Consider the following 23,997-nt stretch of genomic DNA (forward strand, 5'->3'; position numbering starts at 1 on the left):
GCGTCATTACATTTCAGAGGCAAAAACTGCTCTTTCCACTCCACTGCATATATTTGACAGCTATAGTTTACTTAGCATTTAACATGCGACATATTTGATCAGCTTATCAAATGACACATTGTCATATATTTACCTAACCTACATATTTAGTAGTAGCTCCAAATTGCTAACGAGAACGCTTAAATGCTGCTTATCTGTTATGTCAAAGCATCGTTAATAATACAGCCACATTTAGCACTTTTACTCCTGATTACATCAGTACGGTACATTTAGCTTGTAATACTTTTGAAAGCCGGATTTTCACTTGAATAGTATGGTGTTTTAACTTCCACATCTTCCACCACTGATCTCCACAATATGTGTGTCTGTTGTCTGCTTCCTGTCTGCTTGCACACGTCAATAAGTGGAACAACCTCCGTGTCTGAAGTGAAGTTCAATCACGATATATCAAGTGTACCAAATTGTTAAGTGTGGTATTCAAACAGAAACACACGCTCGACTTGTCCTCGACCAGCTCTCAACTGGAGTTACGTGGATACATGTGACAATGCAAGTCTGATGGGAGGTCCAACAAGGCAACACGCCGCATACGGTGAGGTCAACTGCTGTGAGGGATATTACACAAGCAGTTTTCAGTTTTCAGTGTTGGTTACAATTAGTGGTTTTTCCAGTGAAAAACACATTCCTTGACCAGACTCCAAGAATAAAGGCGGGCTAAGCACAACACTGTGGTGACTCCAGGCTCTCCAGCGGTCACCAAGGGAGGGGTGACTGTAAGGTTAAAATAGATCCAGTCTCTGCACCCCAGTCCTTACACAGCAGATTATAGCTTTAGTTGAACTCTCTGAGGTCAATGTTCTCTCCTGCCTGAAGTTGAAATTCACAACAACAACAAAAAAAAAAACACATGTTCATCCTTCACAACTTTAACTTCAGCGGTCAGAATAGTTTCCAGTGTTGAGTCACGGTGGCAAAATATTTAGAGATGCATAAGAATGTCCACAGAATCCACTCCCACCATGCAGCGTTCATTTCGACGGTGTTTATTTTATGTTCAGAGTTTCTGGCCAACAGACACCTTGGTGCTGCGACACACTTCATAGCTCCCAAGCGTGTTTCTTGGCGGAGCAACAATTGTGTCAAACAAAAGGAATAAAGTGTGGAGAGAAGGGATGTAATGCAGGAGTGGATTACAGCTTCTCTCCACTGCCAGGGAGCAAGATACCAGCTTTTGATACACTCCAAAAAGATTTGATCTAATTGTGCGGTTACGAGAATTTCTATTTCATCATGTGTTAAATAAGATCGAGACAGGGGAAAACATATACTATATAATATAAATTACCTCTGTGTTTTTGTGTTTGTCAAGCTGACCTGCATAACTTGGTACTGATAGACTTCATTGTCTTTTGTTACAGACAACAGTTGCAGACATAAACTAGATTGATAGTTTTTCTCTTACAATTCAACTTTTCCCTTTTCTCTTGAGTTTTTCAGATTATTTCGGCCTCCAGAGTACTTCTCCCTCTACTTTGCAGAACTTAAAGTCCAGTCTTCCCTCCTACATTCTTTCTACTGGCAATAACCACTTCATGCTGGGCCAAACAAATATATGTTCCATGACCATGCATCATCAGTGATGTCTAAAACGTCCCCATTGAAAAAAAAAAAGAACATATTTGTTCAGAGATGAGGGGCATCAGGAGAAGAAGATGAGGAAGAGTGTGGCAACATAGATTGGAAAACGCAAGAGTGCGGTCAACGTTGGTAGGAAGGTCAGGTGACTGCTCAGGGAGAGGAGATGGAATGGCTCACCGTCCTTGACAACCTCGATCTTGGAGCCCTTGTGCTTCCAGATGATGGCGGGCGGCGGCGAGCTGACCACGTCGCAGATTATGTCAGCGTCATCGCCTTCATTGAACTCCTGTGGGTTGGGAGCGCTCTCGAAGGTGATCTTTTCTGTAGAGAGATGTGAGATGCAACACTTTTAACAGGGGGAAACTTTCATGTGTCATATTTAGATTTTATTAAATTCAACATAGCATTTTTTTTTTTAACTAAGGTATAGAGCATACAGAAGCAGTCTCCTGTAAATTCCATTAGTATTGTACTAAACGATTTTGCCAAAAAGGAACTTTAACTGGGGAAAACTACATTGTCAGTGAACAGAAGCCATTGAACATATCTGTCACGCAATTAGTAAAACACAACGGTATTTCCCGGGAGACAGAGTAAGGTTTACAGTAATTGCGAAGTTATGAGGGACTAGGTTGGTTCCAGACTTTTTCTAACAAAAAATACCCCAAAAAAGCTTCAAATTTGGATAAAAACGGTGGGACTCACGGTAGATCTTCACTTGGACTGTGGCCTGGGCTTCCTTGTCCCCGTTCTTCGCCACACACTTGTAGATCCCGGCGGTGTCCACGTTGGCGTGGTATATGGTGAGGGTGGACATGGTCTCATCGCTGCGGCTCACAGAGACGTCTGGCCTGTTGGGGAGGATCTTCTCTCCGCTGGGGAGGTACCAGTCAATGTCTTTAGCATCTCCAACCACTGAAACATGAGGGAAGTAAAGTAGAGTGAGGCCAGGAAGCAATAAATCAACAGATCCCATTCAAATGATAACCTCAAAATAAAGTATGTTTTGCAGTTTTGCATTAGCTTAGCCTCCTGTTTTGTTAAGATATTTGGATTGTGATGCTTTTTTTGCTTCCATTCAGAGTGTACCATCTTGATGTATTCGAATAAGGTATCCAGTTACATATCTGAGGTTTTAACGAGTCTAATGCAAGACTTTGTGCTTGCTTTAAGAAAAAAAAAATCTGGCACAAAATGAAAGCTTTAACAAGAATAATCATTATAACTCAGGGAGAGAAAGCAGAAAATAAATCAATCATTATTTTGTGTTACGATGGCTTGGAAAGATTATTGTTAAATCAAAACCAGTCTCATCTTTTTCAGACCGGACTAATATATCCTCACTGAAACATAAAAAAGACTGACATGCATTATTTCTATTCTCCGTGGGACAGATTATTATTCCATAGCAGGCAGATGTTGCTAAAGGACAAATCAAACGGCAATATATTTTTTTTAAAAGCATTTTTTTGTTGCCCTGAAACACATTGTCAACACAAAGGGCGCGACATGCATTTTGACATCCTTTTCAACTCGAGGATTGGAATTCAAGCTGAAAGCCACTCTGCCAGAGAGCAACGCAGAGCATAACATAGAAGAATGAATTGGTTGCATAATACTTTCTATAATGCCCATAATGCATTATGATGTGTTCTAATCTTCTTATAGCCCTGTATAGTACGATTAATAATCATACATATTAATGATTCTTAATAATCGTAACACATTATAAAGCATTTTATGATGACTTATAACATCAAGTATTATAATACTACATACATAGATGCTCACCAAATGACAATAATCATAATGTATTATACTTGTCATCGTTGTATTATGCTCACATGCAATGTGATCATAAGTTACTTAAAGTGATCACCGTTTGCTTTTAGTAAAGTTACATTTTATTTTACAATGTTTTGTGTGTTTTTCTTGCATACATTTTTCTTGTCACTTCACATCAAACACTTTAATGTTACAATCACATTATACTGAATTGAAATTAAATAAAAATTAAAATGAAATTAAAATGAAATTAAAATGCAATATGATCCTTGCAACAATAAAATGTCAGTCAGCAACCGGTAATACAATACCGGACCTTGTTAATAAGTCAATGGAATTTTGATTATTTCTATAAATTATTATGACTATTCTTATGTGCCTATAATTATATTAGTATTATACATTGTTTTAGGCAAATAGTAACACATTATGAATATGTTCATAATGGATTATATGCATCATAGAAAGAGGTCACTGTGCCACTGAATCTTTTACTGGTGGATAAGACCAAGCCTATCTGAATGGCTACGTCCTATTTGGTTTATTAAGTTGGGTGAACTAAACCGTTATAGTCTCTGCAGTCAGTAGCTGTAACCTACTGATTGGCGTGATTTTATTCATGTCCCAAATAGTCTATAATGTCAGACAGCTTACCGACCAAATGCAAATACCACCGACAACTCAGGTCATCTGATAGCTGCACATGTACAGTCAACTGCCTCAGACCTCTGTCTCATTATCTCTTCAGAGTGCATCTCCCTCCCACCTCCTCCTCCGAGCCCCCTCCCCCATTCCCCCTCACCTCCTCAGAAAAGACAGCTCGCTTCATTTATCCTCGTCTCTTTTTTTTTTTTTTTTTTCAGCACCGTCTTGTCTTTCGTCTTGTATTTTCTATAATGCGTAACTTCTAATCGGAGTACATTCCCGACGACACCCCGTCCCATTATTCAAACTGACTGAGTGTATCACTTTTATCAGATGATCTAAATTAATACTGCCAGTATTGTCACGTGAGGGGAAATCTGCAACGAGCCGCGTTAAATGAGGTGTCTTTGAGATCACGCTTACCTTCGCAGAGGAAGAACTTGGACTCTCCGACGCTGATCTCTCCTTGAGTTGGAGTGATTTGCACCTGGATGGCAGCTGGGAAAAAGGAAAGAAGACAGAGGAGAATATACATTGGTCTCAGGTTGTAGTGAGAGGAACGGTGACACGGGGGGCAAAGCGCAATAACGCCGGGCTCAAAATCAAATTGCTTTGCCCGCTGAAAAGAACAACCATTTTTCAGGCGTACCCTCTATGAATGAAACTCCGGGATGAAATGTCGATGCTCACTAGAGTGCAACATCTCCATGTGCAGATGGGTCATGAGTGGATTTTTCTAAAAGTGCGACGTTATACTGCCTGTTTGTTAGCGGGTTATATATATATATATATATATATATATATATATATATATATATATATATATATATATATATATATATATATATATATAAATATATATATGACTGCTGTTGACTGTTTGGTTTACTCTTGAATACTTTGCTGGGCTTTGGTCAACCAATATTATATCGCCAATGTTTGTCCTGAAGAATGTCCTGACAATTTCGGAGCTAATATGCTTTTTGGGCTGAGGTCTAAAATGTTTTGTATTAAGCTCACTGCTTTCTCATTATTTGCAATGTATACTGTGGAATTCTTGAAAATATTGGGCACAATTAAGGTGGAGAGCGATGAGATCCTGCTGATCTCTGAGGTTTTCTTTCATCTGCCTCGAGCTTATTCTCCCAAAAACGTATTATATTAGCATGCATCCACCGTTTCTCCCCTTTTCCTGATATTCCGCCACACTTTCTTTGAATGGCGTCTTCCAAACTTTCTAACTGGAATCGCTGCTGTCGAAACATCTCTATGGTGTCATTCCTCACTGTCACTTCTCACAGCTGTCACCCAACTGGCCTCTGTCTGAAGGGGGTAGTGACTTTAATCCCTGGCTATGTCATATTTGGGTGAAACTTGTGGCAAATGCAGCTAAAAACTGACACATTGAACACACAACAAGAACACATCTTTAAAAAAAAAAAGTCCTGTCTAGATAAAATGGAGTGAAATGGAGCTGCAACCAATATTGATTAGCCAGGTTATGCTATTAGGCTGGATTTTGCAGACCTTGTGAGACTCTGTGCGTGTCAGGAAACTTTCCAGGTGTGTAGTTGAGATCCAAACTAAGGCCGGGTATAAAGACGGCTGTGTGTGTTTCTGTTCTGCAGGAACATTATATCCTAACTGTAAAAATGCATCTATGGTGCCAAAGATGACTCCATGGCCTTGTGATTAACTCAAAAGAAGCTATACCTTGTGCGACCAACACTTCCAAGGCAAGCTGATTATTACTCCTGTACCTGTGACTCTGTGACAATCGATGGTCTGACACCTGACAATGTAAAAGAAGGTCAAAGCATGCAGTGGGCATCTTATGACGGGTTTAAACAGGAGGAGAAGAAGCCTCAGTGCAGAAGGAGAGCGACTGCGTGGTGAATTATTTTGATTATAATTAAGTTCTCGAGAACGAGGTATTTCAAATGCGATGCATTCATAATTAGTATGGGGTAAGATGATCTTTGGTCCTCAAAAGCAATCTTCAGTATTTTACTAACACCATCTAAAGATTTATTTTCCCCCCCCTCAGTGTTCATATTAGCCATCTGACTGAGTCCTTCCAGGGTGTTCTCGCACTCCTTTACCCCATCCCTGCTTCTCCTGGCGGATGATTTAAAAGGCAAAATGCCGTAAATCAAAGACTATCCTTTTCCTCAGACTCTAATGCACTTCATCTCTCAGCTAAAGCTAAAGCTGCTGTGACGCAGAGAAACACCTGGTGTTTGTTCCTTCCTGCATGCTAACAAATTCAAATTCAAACGCTTGCATATTCAATGAAAAGTGTTAAAACGCGCAATCATTTTCAAAGGCTTAATCAGGAAATCATCACTTGCACGTGTGCGTCAGAATGACAGGACCCGCGATGTTTAATACCTTTTTTATATGTCACACTTTAAGACTTTTCAGTGATGTTCAGCATGGGGTTGGAGCACAGAAACGCTACTGAATCTTGATCCGGAGCTCGACAGAGAAACCCCGCTGAGCCTCCAGCGTGTCGCCACTTCACACAAATGAGTGAGTCAGTCTCAGCCCAATTCTCACCGGGAGATTCATAGGAATGGTTTGCAAAGAGCCGCCATTCAAAGACAGGTAGCCAGCTATCAGCACAGCACAGTAAGGCAGTTTGGTGTTTCATGAAGTGATGTTTTTCATAGCCATAGAAACGCATTCGTACGACTGAGAGGAGACGGGTCACAGCGGTGGCCTTCGTCGTTCGTTTTCCATCAGCACACACCGTAATGTGAACAGGAATCAATGTCATTAAGCTGGACCACTCACAGACTGTATGGCATGTACAGAGGGAGCTCTTTGAGTTCAGCGCGTCGCCATGTTTAGTTGCCTTTATGTCGGAGCGCTCATGGAAGATTCGCTCTTCCGCTCGTTGATAAGCGGTTTCACAAAGTACAAATGTGAGCATCACGCCGTTCCAATCCATTAATAGTCAAACAAAGAGACTTCACAACCTGTCCTCCTGAGCGAAGACACAACGAAGGAAGGCTATTTGCCAGGAGAAAAAAAAAAACGTAGATAGCCTCAAATATTGATTTCAATAACCTATTCAAGGTGAGGATAACATCTCCACTATATGGCTTAGTCAAAAAGTTGCACAGATATCGATTCGCGGCCACATGAATGAAATGGCCTTTGTTCCTGGTTATGCGGGCTGTGGAGGCATGGAAACCACTACCCACAGTGTGTTTGCTTTTACGGGCCGGAGCTTGATACAAAGAAAACAACATATCCATTTTCTTCCCTCAGCCAGTCAGATCCCAGATAGCACGCTGCAAACCCTGGCCATGCCTCCGAAGACTCGGACAACTGGCCAGAAAGCAACTGATCATATCTGCAACACTAAAGACAACAAAACGAAGTTCAGGCGGTGTGGGAAAGACAGCTATTCCCAGAGCCATTTCCTCAGTGTATTGTCTCTAAACGGCCACTTGTGCAGTGTCTCCAGGATGAAGTGCCTGTTGCGTCTCGTGCGTCAAAGTGAAAGTGTGAGTTTCTGTCTCTGCAGAGAGCATATTGTCAGCTGTAAAATCAAGGGGGAAAAAAGGGGGGAGCATGCCAGATTTCATTACTGTGGAAATCTGAAAACACTTGTTCTTCGTCAAAATCTTTGTTCATCATCTGAACAATGTTTTTTTTTTTTCTTTCCTCAGTTCAAATGAAGCATGGCTCGGTTGCCTTGAAAATTCTGTTTGATGCCACATTTCAACAAATTCTTCTAATTTAAATCATATTTAGTTTTTATTCATTCAGAAGGAACCTAGTCGCTGCTCTACAGACCAAAACATAATTTCAATATATGTGTGATATTGCTTGGTGCTCCACCCAGAAATATAAGACGACGTATTGAAAACAAAAATGGAGGATTATTTTATTCATTCTGACTGCCACAGAAAGTGTTTATCTAACGCTTCATTTTTTAGAAATATAGACATTGATTAGAGCTGTACATGAGAAGAACTTTGGATGTAGACGACACATTAAATGCCTGTTTGATCAAATATATATATCTTTTTTTGGAGTTGTATAACTAGATGCGATAAAAAATGGGCAGCAGTCACGTAAATCGTAGAAAATGTGTTATAAATATGCTGAAACTCCCCCCAAAAAAATATGAATTGAGAAAGACCGTACCTTCATTTTATAAAGCTAAACTAAGAAGCCTGGAAGCAGAGGAGATTTGGGGGGCGAAGGCGATGTAGATTAGCAGAATGGGTAGAAAAAAGCATTTGGCAGAGTGAGCAGAGGGCCAGGATAAAGGATGAAGATGTCTGTGCCCCGACGTGTTCACTCATGACACCAATCTAATATTTCTCCACTAAGACTTTCAGTCCTCTCTAAAAGTCTCCAAAAGACTTAGAAACAACAATAGAGGGATAGATCTTTAAATCCAACCAGTTGGGACCACTCACCAAACTCACTATTACAGTAATGGGCCAACCAACAGCACAATACCTTTTAAGATGAAAGGACTTCAGGATCCTGACTTTCATGTTGGAAGGTTAGTATTTTACAGGTCTTATCCAAGGGCTGGTGTATTAATCGTGACTATCGGGATAGTCTCTGACTGTACATCAGGTACATATACTTAGTATGTAGTATAATATACTCACATATTAATTACCTATTGAATACAAAAATGTGCAATATAAAAGTATGTTAGTTTTAAACAATGTCCTTCTACTCAACCGAAACCAATAGTTTTGTTGCTCCAAAAAACTACACAAGTTCCACATTATTACATGTATAAATGTATTCTGAGTCCAGAAACACATGTATCGAGAACTATTGATGCGAAACACATTTTTGCTTCAGAGGATGATCCTCGGTTTGGAAAAAAAGTACAAAGGCAATATTTATTCTGGCGACATGGGTTGGACTACATCATCAATAAACCCATGTGGATGAAGCGAGTGAAACCAAAAACAAGAAACACGTCCGGCACGCCGAACGACACCGAGTGACCTGCTGTAGCTCCCGCTGACTTGAACAGCGGGCCGAAGTTAAAGTGCAAATGCTGGAGAAAAATGAATAACTTAAATATCTCGCTAGGAAAAGACACCATGTAAAGAGCCAGTCAGCGTCAGAAAACCAAAGGCGGTCGATGAGGCGCGGACAACAATAAAAACAGCAAATTGCTCCAGTCTTGACACACAGTCATGCTAACGAGCTAGCTTGAGCACCGTAGATCTAGAGTCACACTGTAGCGACCTCCTGGGAAATTGAGGTTATCTGGTTCACACATTGCGCTTTAACTCATTCACAGAAGATTTTGTCTACACAGCGGCTTGGACTCTAAGAAATGTTTATATAAATAAAATCCCAATCTGCCTTTCTCTGCCTGTAGAATCTGTGGCATGTCCCTCGTATTCCCAGCTATTGGGAGCCACACAACTGAATAACATTTTTTTCTTTTCTTTTTTCAGGGAAAAAACAAACAGACAAGTTGTTCTCTGAAACTATCCACAGAGGCAATTAGAGGCCACAGTAACCCAAGACACCAGAAGTTATTTTCACTGCATCCACATGGAAGATGGTATCCCACAGTACCTGCAGTTCCTCCTCACAGGTACTGTTTGCTCTGCAATATCCCCTTACGAACCTGGTCTTCTTAAAATTAAATACATAACTCTGTAACAGTGACCAACATCCCGCCAGGGAAAAAAAATACTCCACACAAATAATGCTTTTCATCAATGTAATCCTGAGTTTTAGCAACACAGAGGTAACGCTTCTCATCCCCACACCCCCATCTTTCTTTCCCCAAAACTGAAAGGAACATTTAAAACATGCCTTGTATTAATACAATTACCATACACCTTTAAAATAAATATGAAAAATACAAATGAAAACAATTAAACTGCAACCAGTTCAATTATTACGTTTTCATAAGCATTCGGGTCAATAGGATTCAAGTTAAATTCCACTGGTATTATCCTTTAATTAAAACAAAGAGAGGCAGGCTCTTTTATAATAGCTCGAGGAAACTGAAATAATTAAATAACTAACACATCCATACATAGGCACACACACGCTGTGTTTGCCTACTTAATAGCTTGCCAGCAGATTGATTATTCAAATTATTAATTTGACAAAGTTCAGAAAGAAGTTAGATGGCAAAGCACATTGAAAGCTACTTTCAAAGCTCAGAAGCAATATTAGCAACGGTGTCTTAATTCACTGATAATCCCTCCACACTTTGAAGGAAATGTGCCTGTGGGGTTTTAATAACAATGACCAAAAGCACTGGAGTGAAGATGCTGGCATTCTGCAGCGAGAGACTTATGGACTGTGTGTCTCACCTGCACGCTTCTTTAATTCCCAATGACGTAACACCAACAATATTTATACAGGCCACTTGACCATCATTGCTTCTTTTAAGGGAGTTTGTAAAGTGAACTGAGTAGAAGTGTCCGGCCCTGCTGGGGGAAACCTGGAGTTTGAGGCAGCTTCGGTCCTGTCTCGTATTGGGAGGTTTGCATGCCTAATTGGAGCCTGGCAGACGGCGGTGACTGGCTCGATTACAAGGAGGCTACAACAGTCAGCTGTTGGTGCTTAACATGCAAGTCATGTCGGAGCAAGCACACACTATGCAGGGGCAGACGGCACTGCGTCGAGCCACACTGGGATGCATACATTGCCAGCACCGACGCTTAGCAAGCAACGATTTGAGGATTTACCGAACAGCAATCTTTTCTCTGCTGTGCACAGTGTGTGCGTTAGATTGGCGAGTGTTTTTACTTGTGAATCCCTGTGTTCTGAAGAAAATGTCAAGGGATCGGCAATGACGACAGACTTCAGCAAAATCACAGGCATTTACTAAAAAAAAAGCTTTCCAAAGGCAAACCCTTTCTTCCCCAAAAAAAAGTCTTACTCTCTTCCTACGTCTCCTACAACATTAGTAGGTTCCTCCTCAACTCCCTGCAGGCAGTGTGGAGGGGCTAATGAATGCATGAGATATAATGAGATCATGTTAATGCTATTCCATTTTATGTGCATGTTATGGCCCATTTTTGCTATTATTTGTTATTTGGAAGGGAAGACAGGTGGTGGGAGGGGGCAATTTTGGAAGAAGCACAAACAGACAGATACAGTACATGACATGTGACAGAGTTCCCAGACCATTCCTAGTTCCCAGACCGGAGGGACATTGAGTTTGCGACCCTTTTCTCAAATAACTGCAAGCACTGCACGAATATTTGGTTTCCTTTTTAGGTCTGCGAGCTCATGCACATGCAGAGACATGTGTGGCATACCTCAATAAAGCATGATTTAACGCTGTTAAGAGAACTCTTCTTTTGACTGGAGAGGGAATAACATGAGCCAGCATAAGGTTGTTTCTCAAGCTGAACAGAGCTGTGAAATAAACCCACCTCTGAAACCAGGTGAGGTCAGATCTATAAAAAGGAATCCAGTGGGATTTTCTCAGGATCCACCTCCCCTGCTCTGTAATGTTGGCACAATAACGCACAGCTTGGAGTTAAGGTGGGACATAGCTGGATCTCTGAATACTCATTCTCACCGATTCAAGAAAAAACGAATAAAAACATAACAATGTGCGATACAACTGATAGTTCTAATCTAATGAATTCTAACGTGTGAGATCTTTCTTGGAGTCGGGAGTCGCTCCCATTTACCGAGTCCTTCACATTTTGCATGTTTTGTGCTCGGCGTAGGTACAAACTGTCCTCTGAGCTCAAGTGAAGTGAGCTATAGATTCGGCGAAGCTAACATCATGGAGCGGATAGGTGTGAAAGGAACACAAAAAAACAATGCATCATACGTCATTTGGCTTGACACAATGGCTATTGAAGATAGAAAAATTGTCAATCCTCAACCAAATGTCAGACTTGACCTCATCCTCGACAGCTGTCGAACAAGCTTTTATCTCAGCTTTTATATCCCATACAAAAGAATGTATCAATGCACTTGACAGACACACGGCAACGCTCTCCCTCAGAGCCTTCTCTAACCCGCACAAACTTGAAGAAGCTTCTTCACAAACTTCAAAAGGATTTCTGGCAGGCATTTCCAAAAGCATCCAGTACATCATTTACAGCACTGCAGGAGCACCAACACTATTGGCATTACAGTTGGGTTTTTTTCAAACCCTTTTCTCTGCCAATCAAATACATTGTTCCTAGGACTTGACAGCCTCTAGAAGGCTCTTTGTCCAATCCTTGGAGGCCAGTCAAGCTTTTAGCATTGTGTAGAAATCCCCTAAACCTTAAAAAAAAAATGATTTGTCTATTATTTGCATGAAAAATTCTCTAAAAGGCAGCAAGACCACAAACACGGCCGAGAGGTTAAGTTCAGTGACTCTTATCATTAGCCAAGGTGTCAACTAGCACACAGCTAGCAGCTATGATAGACACCCATCTGTCACTTAAAGCGGTCACGTCTTTAATCATGCAAAACTGAATCCATGACAGATCAGCAAAAACAACTTTATTTGTTCCAAGTTAGGATGCTTTTGGCGATATTGGCCCTGGAGATGCTTACCTTCTCTCCAACTTAATGAGACTGTATAACACTCAGCTTGTGGTGCTCAAAGCGTCGAAAAACATACATTTGAAAAACTACACAGCAAAGGCTCTTTCTAGAAAACATGACCTTGTTTTTTATTAAAGGAAATTGTTTTTCAGGGGGAACAGTGAATAGCTGTTAGCCTTCTCACAAATTAGCTTTGAAAATTATTTGTGTTTGAAAGATAAATTAACCATTCAGAAGACAAAAACTGTCTCCACCACTTATCATTAACCTGCTGTACTTTGAGCCACGGCACAAAGCACCGAGCACCAAGCAGCCGTTTCCATGTGCTGTGTGTGGGTGTCAGGCCTTAATCAAATTGACATGGACGTGTCAGCCACTAAGCTCCTTCTCTTCACATCTTTCAGTCATTCACCGCCACAGCTTTGTCAGGATTACAGTTGTTACCATCATTCCCCCAACCCGCCACTACTTCAGTTGTCATCCAAGCGCATTACAAGTGGAGAGGAGTGTATCCAGAAGAAGACAAATGTGTGTTGCAGAAATAAACACTTTTTAAGTGTGTTTTTTTCCACTCACTTTCAGTGTAAAAAGTTTGAGATTATGGTGTGACATGGGCTATTTCATACACCCTCCACTTAATAAACAGATATCTCACTCTCCAAATAAACAACTCCCTGACACATTTCCAATAGCTGCTCCTCTTCTGTCATTATTAATATGTGGATATTTAACGCAGGCCACAACAGTGAAACGTCCCTTTTTATCCCAGACTAATTTGAGCCTCCTCATTCTGACAGCACCTAATTACTAAACCTGGAGAGAATGCTAAAAGAAGACGAAAAGCCTGAAAAGGGCAGTGGATGAATAAAAAGAAAAAAAATTACACCTACAAGAAGAAATCTGGCTGTGAATAAATTACATCTAAAACCAGTCAGTGTAAAGGGCGAAGTGACTAAAGATTATAAAACACAAGCCGAAGATCTAAAGCTGTGCCAACAGTTAAAAACTGCAGCTGAGGAGTAAGACAGTACTCGAAACACCGTGGCACTCTGCCCAGTACATTTAGAGAAATTATCAGTTCAACGTTAAGAGTCTGTTTTGTTGTTGGTACAACGGGTAAACTCTTAGAGTATCCAGTATGAAAAGGGTTTATCGGGGTCAAATTTCATTAATTTGGTTGTATAAGTAAACATTTTGGCATGTTTTTCAGAGAAACAATGGGCAAAGGTTCACTAGTTTAATAAGGTTTTATCCTCAAAGGACCACAAATAACCAATCTCATGGAAATCCTATTGCCCCGTGTCAAACTATTGGTTGGATGGAAACGTTAAACGCATGTTGGTACGGGTAGAAAAGGGGGTGGGGTAATTAAGAATCATCTTCTGGTAACCAAGAAGAACTTTTCAAAAGTCCAATATAATTGGGCTCCTTTTTGTTGAGTGTCTTGCTTTGTCCAAATGTTTTTAGCTACTAGTGCAAAAAACAAGTTATTGTTGCACTCTGCACAATATGCTGTTGATGAAAAAAAAAATACTCTTAAAAAGTAGGCTCTGCTAGGCTTTCATTTCTTTCCTCTCTTTTACAAACCCCAGCAATTGCACTTCTCAGCCTGTAAAGATCATGACAAGTATTTCCGAGTAATTTTAAGCAGGTCTAACCTAAAAATGCCTTTGCTCCTACCAATTAACTTCCTGCGGGGCCTGTCTGTCACGAGGTCAAATCCCCTGGTACATTATAATTAACAGTAATACAACTGAGGCCAAGCTAGAATTTGGAGAAAGAAAATGTCAAATGTTTTAGATGAACGGGCGACTGAGATTTCCTGAACCAACTCAACGATCACATTGGCAACATCCGTTCTTTAAAGAGATATTTCTGCTATTGACCTCAAAACTAATGCAATTCATCCACAGATGTGTATGCAGTCAGTCTGCATGAGTGTACAAATGTAGCTTCACTAAACTATGATCTAACTAAGCCAACTGTGGCTGTCGAGGCAACTCACTCACTGGGAATATCTTCTTTTAAACTACAGAAAATAAATTCCAAATTTCTTTACAGTTGGTTTTAAAGCAAGGTGTTAAGAGACATCCCCCACAAAACATTCATCACGAGAGACAATCTTTTGGAGCAGCTGTTTCTTAAGACCAAACTGAATAGAAATCACACAATCATATTTTAACCACTTGAACTGAAGCTTCAGGGACTGCAAAGTGCTGTTGAAGTAAGAAACACTTAATGCTGTTCTCATTCCAGAATTGGGTCCTTGAAAATGGTCAATGCAACAGCAAATGGGCAAATGTTGCAGGATTACAGCAGTGGATTTTTACCTTTTCTTTTAGATGGCCATTATGCTTTAGAAGAATAAGAAAAAGCTACAGTCAAACATCAAGTTTGACTGTAGCTTTTTTTTATTGATTATTGTTAAAATCCTTCTCCGGATATAGTTATATCCTGTGAAGAAGAGTAGGACTCCACTAGCAGGACTACCATCGTCTCTGGAACTGACCAAGTGGCTGTGTTTGATGAGTTGGGAGTGAGAATGTGTTGGTTTGATGGAAACTTGCAGCATTAAGTGTGATCAACATAAGTCATTTTCCAAGAAGCAAACTCAAGTTTGCAAAATTCCCAGTTAAATGGAGACACATGTAGTGAGGCGCTGATGGAAAGTCTCCATTACCCTTTCTCATGTCAGTATTGTTTTGGTTCTTGTGTAAGTCCTGTATATTTCATGTATTCTCCTTTGTATGCTCAAAGGACATTGGGAATGAAATTGCCAGTCGGCACCCTAATTAACTAATGAGGCCAAAGGGGCCAAATCGCTGCCCCCCATCCTCTTTTCTTTGTTTGACCCTGATGTGGCCCTGCATCTCACATAGCTGATAATCACTGCAGAGCTACAGAGCACTCCCTAGCATACTAATGGTAAAAAAAAATAATATGCCACGCACAGCAGCAGTCAGTTTAGATCATCAGAACCAAGGTCTTGTTTCTTTTACAAAGCTCTTTCCACAAACATATTCCTACACCTCAGAGGAAACACAATCAGTATGTGCAACTGAGATTTTATCCCTTCAAATCACATCCTATTTGGCTTTTAACTAATTATTTGTCGCACTTTGCTTGCAGTGGATCCACTCTTTGCGTCAATGGGGGAACTTTGAATAAACCTTCAGAACCGGCATTCTTTCTCCTGTCTCTCCAGATTCCAACCTGGACATGCTGCACGTCAGATCTTTGGACGGTGGGGTTATTAAGGGTGTCGGTAGTGCTACGGGTGAGAAGCCCTTTTTGGTCAACCATGTCTTCTACTGTTTTTTTGGAAGGGAGATAGGTAAGACACCTGGACTTTATTTTGTTTCTTTGTGTGGTCTAGAGAAGTTAGGTTACTTTCAAAGATTATTTTGTTGTTTTGCGCCAGGCTCACCCTGAATATAATGTATGCTATAAGTTCACAATAAATACTAATTGTGGCCTGTAACACTGCATCATGGGTCCTTATTTGGGAGGTGGGGAGAAGAGGAGACCCGTCTTCATGTGGCACTCAGGTTTCCCCTAGACCGAGTGTTACACTCATCCTGTCAAATGGATGGTATTGTGCCCCCTGAAGGTCTGAGGCTGCAGGACAGGACTTTACCCAAGTTATAATACAGCCTTGCTCATAACCAAAAGACTAGTCAATATTATTGATCTACCATTTGCTTTCATTACTTTGGGTTTTGATGTGAATTCCTTAAAGCTGCATTCATTGATTGCTTGACTGTTGGGGCAGACAAACCTCTTGAGAGGGCATCAAACAGAGTTCTACTAAGTTTTGTGTCCAACTGACTTCTGTAGTTTCAATATTTACTTCATGTTTTAGCTCTGCATGGGCAAAATGTGAGCGAAAAGAGGGTTTAAATGCTTCTGAGGGGAACTGCAGGCTGACAGTAGGCGCTTACTTTGAGTAACCCTGATAATATTGCATACAGTCATTTACGGCTTTGTTGCAATTAGCCGAGCTGTAATAGCGTAATATTCTATATGATAACCTTAATGCCCTCCATATAAAAGGTGATACAAGATGATCCAACACAGATTTCCTTTAAAACTCCTGACTGGCTTACATAAAGCTTCCCTAAAGTGTCTGAGGAGCTGCCGTTGTGTTATCCTTCATGGCCCAGCAGCCTCATCTGAATTGTTGACAGTGGCTAAATGACCCGAGAGGCATTTTTGGCAGCGAGTGGTTTAGATAAACTTCCTGAAATGGAGTCAGTCAGGGCTTCGCCTCCAATCACCTCAGTGAGCCCCATCGCTCCAGGGTCGATTGGCTTTCGCCATTTACTTTTTCAAAATGCCGTTCCGCAGATGCACATCACACTTGTACGTTTGCACATGACAGTGGACAGATGTACAAATCTGGATTCAATTTTCTAACGGCAATCTTAAAACTAGATACGGGGGATATGCCATTATGAAACTTATTCAAGTGGATCTGTCGTAAACACAAATTGGAGAATCCAAGCCTTTGGTTTCAAAGATAGATTTTCATGCAAAACAACCGCTGAACTTAAATGAACCTAGGAAACACTAAAGGTAGGGACCTTTACAAAACCTATTTGTAAAGGTGAGAAGTGATCTATCTAAAAGTGATCTATATGATATTGTGTTTTTCAGGGGGGAGCTGACCTGAACTCTATTATATATTGTACCATTACCATCCACACATTGATGAAGTGACCTTTGTAATTGAGGTCATCCATTTTGGGGTGATGACTTTTTTTTTCAAATTTTATATCTTTGCTGCTTTACCAGCCAGGCGGAGCAAGAGACATGCGAGTGGGATGAGGATTAGGTTAGTATTAATGGTGCTGTAATGGGGAGAAATACTGGGCCAACACATTTTCTTTGGTAAAATTGTAAAGTTGCTTTGTGTAAAAGCTTTATTTGTATTGGTAACAACTCCAATTTGGACAGATCCTACAAGACCTTGTTGATTTTGATGCTCCCCGTGTCGTGTTAAACCTCTCATTTTACTGCAACAGGGTCTGACACTTCGCCCGGTGCAGTCTTGGTTCTAATTTTGTAGTATCTCTCTTCCCTCCAGCGGGCCCATCAATACGGCCTGAGTCTCAAGCAGCAGGGTGACGGTGTTGGCTCCCAGCAAGGGCCGGCGGAGGAGTGAAATAGCCAATCTTCTCGCTGATGATCCTGTTTGCTTATGTAAGTCATATAAAGGAATAGCTATCAAATTAAAGACCGTTTCGTAAGCAGTGAAAAGTTCCTGGTAGTGACTTTAATGATCAAGTTTAGTTCAAAACCTAATTTCTGATTTGTTCAGCCATTCCAATAGATCTGGCATTGCAGACCATAAACTCTGATTGAAAGTTCACTGTGATAACTCATAAATTAAGTACTTCTTTGATCGAAATGACAAACATTTAGTTAACTGCAAGTAGTCTATCTTGACCGAATATGATACACCATTTGACCAGCAAAGGGATCTGTTCTCTTAACTTAAAACAGTTCATATTAGAATGCAGGTATCACATATGTTGTCCCTTTTCTTAATCTTTGAAACAAACAATGTGTTATTTGCAATATGAAGCAATGTAGTTCATAGGAAGTGATCTTACTGAAGAAAAAAAAACAATATCCCTGTGAGAAAAAAAGTCTTGACATGTTCTTTCTCATTTGTATTTCAATTAATCTGACAATGACATATGGTTGATTAAATATGCTAAACATAGCAATTTTAAAGCAAACTGACTAGTATTTGTGTGCATTGAGTAGTGTTAGCCTGTAGTGGTACAGGAGGAGGAGGGAGGATAAGATGTGGTGTGTGTCCAAGACAGAGGCACCCTCAGTCTACAGTATATAGCCCACTGAATCAAACTGAGCCAGCGGTAAGGATTGAATATAGCAGGATCCATGAACAGAGGCTAACCTTAAATCCAATTGAATCTTTTGCAATGGCTTTACAGCCTCCGGCCAGTTCTGTGCTTATTCCTCACACCATCCCTCACAGGACCGGAGACACTCCCTTCTCTCGGTAAGCACTTTCAGTATCATCCCCACACCGACTTAAATGCTTACCAAAGAGACACTCGTTCACATAGCAGTGAATGATTTAATAAGGAGCCAGAGCAGATATTAAGAAACAGAAACCCTGACCGCTGGGATGTGATTCTGGATTTATAATTGATGGGTATTTCACACGGGCGGCTTGAGATAGAATAAAACTATTTTACATAATTGAAAAGGCCTTTTAAATGCATTCCTCTCGAGCCTTTCCATTGGTCCAAGCACTGCTGGCTGGGATGGAAGCTCCAGCTGACAGCTCCTCCACAAACAAAAGGACATTCATCTTTAAGGGTTTACATCACCAGGGTATTTTGGAGAGTCAGCTACAGAACTTCCTTGTGACCTTTCCTGAACCCTTTGCTGTCTATCACCCGGCAGAGCGATAATACCGATTCCCTGAAAGACGACTTTTCTCTTCTCGCAACGGAGGGACTGTCTATCACTTACGCACAGCTGCAACTTGGATACCCTTCAGCTGCAACAGGGGGACCGTAATCCAGCTCGCTACTTGGGCTGAGCTCCCCCAGCGTATTTGTAATCTCAATCAAAGACAACAGCGACAGACCACCTTGTGAAAGAATAGACAAGTGTCTGCTGCTGCAGACTGATTCAGGAACGAGCTAGAAATCATTCACTGAGGACGTAAAAGAAACAAAAATCTATCGGTGTATCTGGTCACACTGTCGAGGACGCAGTGAAGGGTTAAAGTTTGGACAATAAAGAAAAACTATGACAGTTGGCAGGCTGGACAACACTGCGGAAGCGACCTGTCATTCATCAATATCTACAACCGAAAGCATACCTTGCTCCATCGAGTATTTCACTCTGAATCGAACAACAATTTACTAAATGCTTAATTGAAGAGTGCAAGTCGCTGCAGACATATTTAGAAACAAGCAACACATTATTTATTTATAACATAAGTGAAAAATTTAATTGGATAAACTATCGTCTATGCTCGCATTATAATTAAAGAATGTATTAATATTGCAGCAATTTCATTTTAGACGATCACTGTTAGAAGTTTTAACCCCACGCACCCAATTGATGCATTACAACCCGAAAACCACACAGTGTGACAGAAAAGAAGTTTGCCTGACTCCGCTGAGGGTCGTTCTGCCCCGTCTATTTTGCAGGTTTAATGAAATACAAACAAGCCAGTTTTTTCTACCTATAGCAGAACAATGTGCGGAGCCTGACCTTTTTGTAGCACTGACACAGTGCCGGAGACAAATCTGTCTCTGCAAGACTAGTTTTAAGTCACACCTGAAGACAAACATCACACACAATCTGCTTGAATCGCAGGAACTTATTCTTTCTTATAATACCAGTTCCTCTCTTGCGGTTTGAGGATGCATGTTTATGATTCTGTTCAGAAATCAAATGAAAATCTTCTGTTTATTTGTCATCAGCCATTGCAGACCTTGTTTTTTTAGATCAGAGGTAATGCAGTTGAGTGTTGTCTATGAAGATTGTAAAGACAATGTAAACAGACTTATATTCAAATAGTGCTTTTCTAGTCTCGCTAGACACTGACACACATTTATACACTGATGGCGGAGGCTGCCATAGAAGGTGCCGCGAATACTCATTTACACACCGATGGCAAAGCGGTGAGCTTTCAGTATATTGTGAATGCTGCTCAAGGACACTTTCAGATGAACACTGGAGGAGCTGGGGATTGAGGAAAAAGAAAAGAAAAATAAATCAAGGCAAAATAGATGTGGATTGGGTGTATAGCCCACAGCTAACTCACTGAATCCATGGTCCCATTACAATTCTTGTGTGCGTTTCCAAAAGCATGATAGTTGGGCTAAAACAAAATAGACCAACTGCAAATAGAAACAAAACAGAGGGAGACAAAGAATGTTGAGTTCCACCTGCATATTAGTATTAAATAGAACTGATAAAAGTTTCTCGTTTTTGCTTCCAAGCTATCCTTAGATGACTTGCAGTTACAGAACAATCTTTCAAAACTGCGGCAAACACCCCACATGAATAAGTCACACATTGCTTCAATTCTGAATAATGTCTCATTGCTTTTCACGCAAAATGCAAAAACACATTTTTGCAAACCTGTGAAGGGCCTCCATCATCTTTGCATCCATTTATGCATGTGCCCGGTGTGTAAATCCTCACACGCAAAATGCTAAATCCGAGCCTAATGTGCAAGAAAATGCTAATGTGATTTGTGGGGAATGAAGATCATTTCCTCGCGGCTCAAAAGCAACCAAAAAAAAGAAGACAAAAGACATGTAGTGAATCTCAAAAGGTGCACAATCAGCTCTAAAAAGTACAGTACCCAGAATGTTTCCAAAACAGAGCTGAGTTTGGTGAGAGGAGAGTATTTCAGTCATCAAGGTCATCGAGGCAAATTACCTCTAAAATACTTTTAAATGTTGTCGCTCACGGCACTGAGTGCCGATCTCATGGCTACTCAACAGCATGTCATCAAGTGCCACTTCCCGCAGAGCGTCGTAAAACACATCACGTGCCCACAAAGCCTCACTTTAGTGTCCACGTCGACTGCGCGCAACACTTTGTATCGCTGCTTTGAAAAGTGTATCCCTCATTGAAGCAGTTCAAAGGTTTTGAATTAGCCCGCTGAATACAGTAGTATGATGAACTTAAGCTTGTTACGCCATTGACAACTGAACTGAATGGAGCTGTATCAAGAGCATTAGCGCCGTGTCAACTTCATTAGCCATGCGGCTGTACTTAACTTTTGTATAATCAGTGTGGCCGCAGCACTTTATTCCCGTCATTATTATCCAAAGACATTCTCCCAGAATGCCTCTGCCTTTAAAATAAACTCAGCTCGCACCAACAACGCAGGAGGAGAAGTGGAACATGTATTCACCATGAAATATATGCTAACTAATTTCTGACAGTGCTTAGAGCGCATTAGGCGCATATTTCCTCGTTTTCTCAACCCCCCAAAATCATTCCGCCCTCACTGTCACCCAATACTTTTGTCTGGTTCAAACATGATTACGGATACTGGAAATGCAAAACTACAGTTGGGTGTAGGATGTGGTGTTTGAACATCGGTGGACGGCTGCCGGGCATTGTAAACCGGCTGGAAGACAGGACGGACTGAATAGATGGTTTGTCTGCGTGTCTGGTGAGGAAAAACGTGTGATCTGCAAGTTATCTGGCAAGTCTGAGATATGGAGGGAGTCGGTGTGAATCCCCACGTTCAATCTAAAGAGATTTTGCTCCGACAGATTCCATTTTAATTGGATTTCTCTGTCCAATTCTTTCTGGAATAAATCTTCCTCAAAGGGACACCTGATCTGACACTTGTCATCGTCAACAAAGGCCAGAGAACCATCGATTAAATAGTTGATAGCTCTTGCCTTTCCTCAAAATGCAGTTTCCTGAGGCTCGCTTGGATTCTAATGCAGGAGGACATCGTGGCTTCTTTTTGCCCTTTTCATTCTGATAATGGTGGAACTTTCCAATATTTTCTCACATATAATTAGAGAAAGGTGTTACTTGATAAAACATTTTTTTTTAAAATACATAGGACTTGTTTGAGCAAATCTACTTTTTATTAATTGCTTTCATTAGATATGTTAAATCCATTATCGTTCCCAGTATTGGCAAGGATAGTGTCCGGAGCGTCCACAAAATGTAAGAGTCCCTATAGGAGGCTTCAGGATTGGCCAGATTAATACACCACGAACCCATACTTTGACACACAACCGCTAACGGCTGTTATCAATGCGTCTTAGAAAAATTGAGCAACACAAGTTCAAATGATGGTTGAGTTCCAGAACGGAAGTGACCCGAGCAAAAGGGACGAAGGGGGCCATCGACCCGATGTGGCGGTGTTTAGTTGAGATCAAGATGAATGCCAAGTTTGAAGACGGTTGTGGTGCCGAGCTAGAACCCCGGGCAGTATGTGCCCACGCACTCACACGCCTGACACCTCTGCTCTGATTTAGCGTGGGGGCTGGTGTGATCCTACCGCAAGATGCTCTATGATTCTCAAATATGGACTGAAAGTAAGTTAATATTAATCTTTCTGCTTAAATAGCAGCGCAAGCAATCTCGCCGCATGAATCAGCACAAGTGTGGTAATGTGTCTCTTTTTATATGGCGTCTGAGCAGATTTATAGGCCTTTGTCTAGAAAAAAAAAAAGTACCACTACTACAGATATGACTACAAACCCATCCGCGAGCGAACGTAGATGGATATTTGACGTTGCAAATGTGCAAACTGATTTCATCACACTGCCCAACGGCGTTCAGGTTCCAAGGTTTCCGATGGCGAGGTGAGCCGACTGCGTCGTTGGATGCGTTCAGGACATTTTACGGAAAACCAAACGAGAAGCGGCTGCCTCCATTCTTTTTTTTCAGAAATGAACAGCCTTCACCGGATAAAGTTGCCTCACATCACTAAGAAAAAAAGGGAGTGAAGCCTTACATCACTAAAATGAGTGATGTGACGCTTTAGTCCCTCACCTGAGTTAATTACTGTGTTTAGTAATAATGGCTCCATTTTCCAGTCAAAAGGCTAGAGAGATAGCAGTGAACGCTTCACACCTGTTGCCGAGCGTAACAATTAGAGACAATGGATGAGAAATAACAGTATTTAACAAAATGTGAATGTCGACTTTGTATTTGCATTGCATCCACCGCATGCGGGGTTCCAAACAGGCAATGTGGGAAGGCAGAGAGGTTTCCATTTATAATAGTCGCAGATATTTTGATGACAGGATGACATGCGTCAATGGCTCAACCCAAGCTGCATAACATCGGGGAGCCATCATCGAAGGAGTCATAATTAAATATCTGGAGCCGAACAACAACGAGGACGATGACAAAAGCAGCGCGTCCTTGTGCTGGTGTAATGTGTTGACACAGCCATCTGCCTCGAGATTAACAGGTGACTGTGACCTTGACTGGGGATTATGGATGCTCCACTGTCAAGTCATATACTGTATAATAGCCTTACATGTGACCTTTGGTCTGCATGTTACAGTGAACACAATGACTCAAGCTAAAACATGAATATCAATAAGAAGGCAACCTCAGCATTAGCCCAGCAGTCGTATTATATTCAGGCCTAAATCCACTGAAAATGTAGACGTGTGTCTGTGAGGGTTTTTTCAAAATATAGCTATTATGGAGCAGAGGACATTTCTGCTAATTTGTTGAAAGGCACAGAGATAAAGTCATTGTGAGGCAATAAGACAGCGGGTGGTGATATGAATATTCAATATTATTACTTTAAAGTAAAGGTGAAGCAAACACGCATGACATTCCTGTTTATTGATGCTAACGAACAAATCGCATCAAAAGAAAAGAGAGAAACACTGAACACGTGAACCCATATTT

The 23,997-nt window shown here is 41.0% G+C and overlaps 1 protein-coding gene across 5 annotated transcripts in view; it reads right to left on the bottom strand.

Annotated features, from left to right (window-relative positions):
- ncam1a (neural cell adhesion molecule 1a) overlaps positions 1 to 23,997 on the bottom strand; it is a 225,049-nt gene that overhangs the window by 68,522 nt on the left and 132,530 nt on the right. For all 5 annotated transcript variants that reach the window (XM_068601107.1, XM_068601106.1, XM_068601105.1 and 2 more), the window contains exons 2-4: positions 4,492 to 4,566; positions 2,344 to 2,553; positions 1,816 to 1,959 (exon numbers count right to left, since the gene is read on the bottom strand). In XM_068601107.1, coding sequence (XP_068457208.1) covers positions 1,816 to 1,959; positions 2,344 to 2,553; positions 4,492 to 4,566 — 429 coding nt within the window. The remainder of the gene's footprint in view (positions 1 to 1,815; positions 1,960 to 2,343; positions 2,554 to 4,491; positions 4,567 to 23,997) is intronic.

The sequence above is a fragment of the Clinocottus analis genome, unplaced genomic scaffold (assembly GCF_023055335.1).
Source record: "Clinocottus analis isolate CAN_PGR_092001 unplaced genomic scaffold, fCliAna1.0.p SCAF_5, whole genome shotgun sequence".
NCBI classification, from domain to species: domain Eukaryota; kingdom Metazoa; phylum Chordata; class Actinopteri; order Perciformes; family Cottidae; genus Clinocottus; species Clinocottus analis.